Source organism: Arachis duranensis, chromosome 10 (genome assembly GCF_000817695.3).
Source record: "Arachis duranensis cultivar V14167 chromosome 10, aradu.V14167.gnm2.J7QH, whole genome shotgun sequence".
Taxonomy (NCBI): domain Eukaryota; kingdom Viridiplantae; phylum Streptophyta; class Magnoliopsida; order Fabales; family Fabaceae; genus Arachis; species Arachis duranensis.
Genome location: NC_029781.3, coordinates 34,218,630 through 34,224,374, shown reverse-complemented (window position 1 = coordinate 34,224,374; position 5,745 = coordinate 34,218,630). Strand labels below are relative to the sequence as shown.

Below are 5,745 nucleotides of genomic sequence, written 5' to 3'. Positions count from 1 at the left end.
TGAGGAGCTGCTGTCGTGCTCGTGTCACTGTGTGCCGTCGAGCTGCCCTCACCCTAAGCCGTCGATCTGTCGCCACGGCTACAAGGGCTTGTCACTGGAGCCACGACTGTCACTGAGCTTCTAGCACCGCTGCCGTTCAAGCCGCTGCTGCCGTCGATTTGGAGTTGCTGCGATTGGAGCCACTAATGGGGATGAGTTGCTACTGCCTTGTTGTCGTCCTAATTATATTTAACATCCACTGCCTTGAGCAGTTTCAGCCCTTGAGTTTGTTGAGTTTGGATTCCTTGTGCTTCTGTAACTGTCATTACTGCTGTGGGAACCAACGTTTCTGTTTGGCTACTGCTGAAGGTCTTCCACCATCGCTGGAGCTGCCCATAATCATCGTGGAAACTGCCAAGATATATGGTTGATTTCTAATTATGCCAAGACATCATCACTAATTAAGTTTTATGTTGATTTTTTTTATTTTATTTTATGTACTGACTGCATTATAACTTGTGAATCCCATTTCCTTTTTGATATTCAATGTTTTGACAAACTGCCATGGTTTATAATCTATTGATACTTGCCATTTTCATGCTTAATCAGTCTGATTTAGAGATATTTTGGAGCTGACTAAGGCTTTGATGAACAACCCAGCCGCTGCTTGTGCAATCTAATGATGAACATTTTTTTTAATGGTTGACTATATTGCTAAATTTATTGCTTTAATCACTAGGTGCTGTGTTAAGGAAGAAACAAAATTTTTCTGCAACCCAGCATGTTTAAGGAGAGTCGCAAACTTCTGCTAGGTCCATACGTCTTTGTTGTATGCTATAATTGCTAGTGCTTCCTCTAATGAACTTGTATTCTATAGTTAGAAAATAATTAATGTTTTTCATATGTAGGGCTCTGTTCACACTGCAGGAGCGACTGTTGTTCATCAATTCTGCCATCTTGGCTCTTTCTCTTTTCTTGGTGGTGGTTCTCTGGTACGTTTTACTTTGAATATTTGTTTCGAATTTTTCTGTTTGTAACAAAAAAGATATGATTGTTATGATATCATGTAAGGATAGTATCCAACACTTAAGCCAATTAGAAAAAGAGTTTATGAAGGCTGTCATTAGTAAGTATTGTATGAGGAATCTTGTTGTTCTTGATTTTGGAATTCAATAAAGCATTATTTGTCATCGGGATGATTAATAGAAAGTGGATTAAACTGGGTCTAATGTGTTATTGATATTGAATTTTCCTTGTATAACTTGTTAAAGCAAATACTGTTACCATGTCAAATGATTTAACCTTACTCAGGTGTGCAACTACAATGTCATGTTCTTATATAAATGCAGGTTTTACAAGATGTTCCAAAGTACACAATGGTAGCCGGAGAAAGAGCGAAGCTTCGGGGTCTAAATTTAGTGGGCCTGGCTCGACGTGGATTCAGCACTGCAGAGGTTATACTAACCAAAATTTTAAAATTACTTGTCTTCGATTGTTTTTCATTGCAACTAAACTTCTCTCTTGTTTAATTATCCAGATCAGGAACCTTAAAGCAGCCTATCGGAAGATATTCATGCGTGCTGATGTAAATGCCGGGTCATTTGAGGATAGGCTTGCCGAAGTGGTATTTCTCTGTTTTGCTTTATCGCTTTTAGGAGCCATGATTTGTAGTTACTTAGCAATGTCACATTATAGATATAATTGCGCTGGTGTGGTTAACCACCCCCTTCCCCCGATGGCACACGCAAAAAAAAGCAAAGAAAACTGCATGTTGCCTTTTGTCTGATATAAATTTCTAACCTAAGATTGTTGATAAATAGATCTCTTTTATTTCACAAGATATATATTTTTAGTGAGAATATGAAAGAAAGCATTAACATTGTACTGTGGCATTTTTTCCGTATGGTTTGCCACATGGATCATGATTGTTAAAAAATATTAAATAGAAGAAAGATGCTTTCAAAAACTTCAGGGTGTAATGCATTGTGGATTAATGCTTTTGTGTTTGCTCTACGGTGTTAAATTAAGTTAACATGGTTGCCGTTTCTTTTTTCAATTTTTTAGTTTTGGAAAACGGGTCTGCATGTGAAGGAAATCATTGTTGTGTTAAGTATCTTATTATGTTTTACCATAATTGTAGGTCATGTTGCTGGATTTTGTGCTCTGTGTGCAATATAGAATCATGTAAGTCGTGCACTGCATGCATCTGGAAGAACATTATCCCCTGAGGATCTGGTTGGGAATCTGCGGTATATCCTTATGTTTTGAGTTGTTTGTTTATGGATAAGCAGTTAAGAATGTTTCTTTTATTTTCACCTTGATGTTTCTTTTTGGGAAATTTGATAAGAATTAGGTTGCCTTCCTAAAAATATCCTGTTGCACTGTGTGTTTGTTCCTTTACTTGGTTTTTGACACTAAGTATATGGAAATAAACTCTTGACTTAGGCATACTTGATGTGCTATATAGTTTGTTAGCCGAGTAGTATCACTTATTTTCATATTAGCGTGAACTTTGTACTTCCTGACCTTAGATCAGGTATATCACGAAATTTCCAAAATGCAAGGCAGGAGGATGCACATGAGTATATGGTCAACTTACTTGAGTCAATGCATAAATGCTGCCTGCCTTCTGGTGTACCAAGTGAATCACATAGTGCTTATGAGAAAAGTTTTGTTCATAAAATATTTGGTGGTCATCTGCGAAGTCAGGTTAGATTTCTTGACTGCTGGTTTTTTTTTTGTGAGCAAGGTCATTACTAATTGAGTTTAGAAATGGTCTGATAAATATGTAACCCATAAATTGTGATTTGTATAGAACAATATTGCTCTATAATTTTTTCCCCCTGTAATGACTGATTGTCGTATACTTATGTGGTTTCTTTCTCTTAGGTGAAATGTAAGCAGTGTTCCTTTTGCTCCAACATGTTTGATCCATTCTTAGATCTAAGCCTCGAAATTTTCAAGGCAGAATCATTGCAGAAAGCACTTGCATGTACAGTAGCTATAGTATAGGAAAAAAAATGAGACCTAAGGCTACACTTATATATAGTAGCTATAGTATACAAAAAAAGAGGGACCTAAGGCTACGCTTATAAAAAGTAGCTATGGTATACAATAAGGCTACGCTTTACAAGTGATGCAGTAGTGTTGAAAAGCGTAGCCTATTCTGAAAAAATGAAAGCTAAAAAGCGTAGCCTTTGGTCCTGGACAGCATCACTTGAAAAGCGTAGCCTATTCTCAAAGGCCAAAAGCGTAGTCCTTGGTGCAGAAAAGCGTAGCCTTTGAGAATAGGCAACGGCCGAATAGGAATCACTCCAAAAAGCGTAGCCGTAGCCCAAAAAGCGTAGCCGTAGCCTAAGGCATCATTTTTTTTCACTTTTAGCTACATTTTTCAAGTGTACCTAAATGGGTGTTTTTCTTGTAGTGAAGAAATTGTAAATGGCAATGAAACAGAGAAGTAAAAGATGCAGTAACTTGCAACCGATCTCAAACAGAAAGCAGAATTGCTTGAAGAAGCAAACAGAAATTAAATTTAACTCAATTAGAAAATCAAAATGAAGATCTCAGGAAATCAAAGAGACTAGAAAACAAGTCTAGATCTCAATTCCTTCCTTGATCAAAGTAGAAAATAATCAGCAGAAGATAAGTAAATCAAACAGCAAGTGAAATGTAAATCCAATTCTCAATTATGCAGAAGAAGAACAAGAGAAGTGCAGATAGAGAATGAAAATAGAATTCCTTCTAATCTCAATTCAAAATTTAAAAACAGAAAGAAAAACTAAGAGAGAGAGCTCTCTACTACTACTCCTAATGCTCCCTAGTGGAGCTAGCCTTTCTAATGGAGCTTTCCCTCTGAAATGAGAGTGATGCCTTTATATAGGCTTTTTACAAAATGAAAATAAAATGAAATTGAATTTAAAAACAAATTCACAAAATGAAATTTCTAATCTAGCTTCTCTGTGTGCCTTTGAGTCATGTTGAGTGGGCTTTTTGATTTGGTGGAAAATTGAATTAAAATGAATTTTTAATTGAATTTTGGTTGATTTTGGCCCATATGTTGCTCCCAGGAGGCTACTCTGCTCTTGTGGAGAGCAGAGCAGTGAAGCTTTGTGTGGGGATGCATGTTACGTGCTGAGTATAGTGAGGCATCAGGATGCTGCCCTGCTCTTGTAGAGGGCGGAGCAGTGGAGCCTTGCATGTGTGTCTTGCGCCCCTTCATGTGCTTGGGTGAGGTCCCAAGTTCAAATCCTTGTGGCTTCACTAGCAAAAATTTTCCTTTAAATTTTTCTTGGAGAGAGCATGACAATGCTCTCCAAGAGAGCACTCTGCTCTCCTTGAGAGCGCTACTTCCTTCGTTTCCTTGTGTCTCCCTCTTCGAGCCTTGGTGGAAGCACTTTGGTTTATTTTTGCTTATTTTTGGCCCTTAAAGATGCCTTTCACTCATGCCTCAATTGTACGCCAAATATGAATTGCTATATATCGTTGGAAAGCTCTAAATGTCAATTTTCCAACGCAACTGAAAGCACATCAATTGGACGTCTGTAGCTCAAGTTATAGCCCTTTGAAGTAGGCATGGTCATGCTGTGAGCGCCCAGATTTAACTTAGCGAAAATTTGCTTCCAACCTCACTTTTTGCATCATGATATTGCCCTGCTCTTGGCAAGGGCAGAGCAATGTGCGTGCTGGTTGCTTCCTTCTTTGATTTGGTCATGGGCCACGCTTTTAAAAGCGTGGCCTAAAGCTCCAAAGTATGCTCCAACTTCAAAGTGTGCCCCAAAGCTCTTTTTTCTCCTTTTTAGCTTATTTTGTGCTTCTTTGCTTCTTTTTCTTCTTATTTCCTACAAGATTTATAAATTTAAAAGATCAAGGAAATATTCTAATTAAGGACAAAAGAATGCAATATTTAAGCACTAATCATCAATTTCTTGTATGAAAAAGCATTGAAAAATAGGTATATGATGACTTGTCATCACTCATTTTGGAAATGTTCGTGCCTTACTTGAAACATTAAGACTGATCACCTTAATGTTGATTGTTTGGTGCGGATAGGATCTTATTGACTGCGAATAGGCATAGTTTAATCGAGCTCTAAATGACAAATTGTTGCAAGGCACAGCTATCCTCAAAGCTGTTATGATCTCCATGGCCATGGCTATGTTATATTTGGATACTGTAAGAAACAAACGCTTGTTTTACTTGTGAGGAATCTGAACACACAGCTGGGATCTACCCAAGAAAGTTTGTTTGAAATCCAGTGCGAACCCAGCAACAAGGCCGAGTGTTTGCCATGACTGCTGATGATGCTTGATGAGCAGATAATTTGTACGCTTTTTGGCATTGTTTTTAGTATGTTTTTAGTATGTTTGAGTTAGTTTTTAGTATATTTTTATTAGTTTTTAGTTAAAATTCACTTTTCTAGACTTTACTATGAGTTTGTGTGTTTTTCTGTGATTTCAGGTATTTTCTGGCTGAAATTGAGGGACCTGAGCAAAAATCTGATTCAGAGACTAAAAAGGACTGCAGATGCTGTTGGATTCTGACCTCCCTGCACTCGAAGTGGATATTCTGGAGCTACAGAAGCCCAATTGGCGCGCTCTCAACGGAGTTGGAAAGTAGACATCCTGGGCTTTCCAGCAAACCGGCGTTCAAAGTCACCCTCAGAATTCCCAGCGTTAAACGCCGGAACTGGCACAAGGATGGGAGTTAAACGCCCAAACTGGCACCAAAGCTGGCGTTTAACTCCAAGAAGAGTCTCTACATGAAAAC

General features: G+C 38.1%; 1 protein-coding gene across 1 annotated transcript; it reads left to right on the top strand.

Annotated features, from left to right (window-relative positions):
* The first annotated feature begins 1,297 nt into the window (after positions 1-1,297).
* LOC110276429 (ubiquitin carboxyl-terminal hydrolase 23) lies at positions 1,298-2,991 on the top strand. The gene is made up of 5 exons (XM_052255609.1): positions 1,298-1,433; positions 1,517-1,603; positions 2,120-2,163; positions 2,511-2,688; positions 2,869-2,991. The coding sequence occupies exons 1-5, from the start codon at positions 1,323-1,325 to the stop codon at positions 2,989-2,991; spliced, it is 543 nt and encodes a 180-aa protein (XP_052111569.1). The 5' UTR covers positions 1,298-1,322.
* The last annotated feature ends 2,754 nt before the right edge of the window (positions 2,992-5,745 follow it).

Bases quoted from the DNA above. Each gene is read 5' to 3' on its own strand.
- LOC110276429 (XM_052255609.1), top strand. From the start codon at position 1,323: ATGCAGGTTTTACAAGATGTTCCAAAGTACACAATGGTAGCCGGAGAA. The intron at 1,434-1,516 runs GTTATACTAACC...TTAATTATCCAG, and splicing joins GTGGATTCAGCACTGCAGAG to ATCAGGAACCTTAAAGCAGC. The intron at 1,604-2,119 runs GTATTTCTCTGT...CCATAATTGTAG, and splicing joins AGGATAGGCTTGCCGAAGTG to GTCATGTTGCTGGATTTTGT.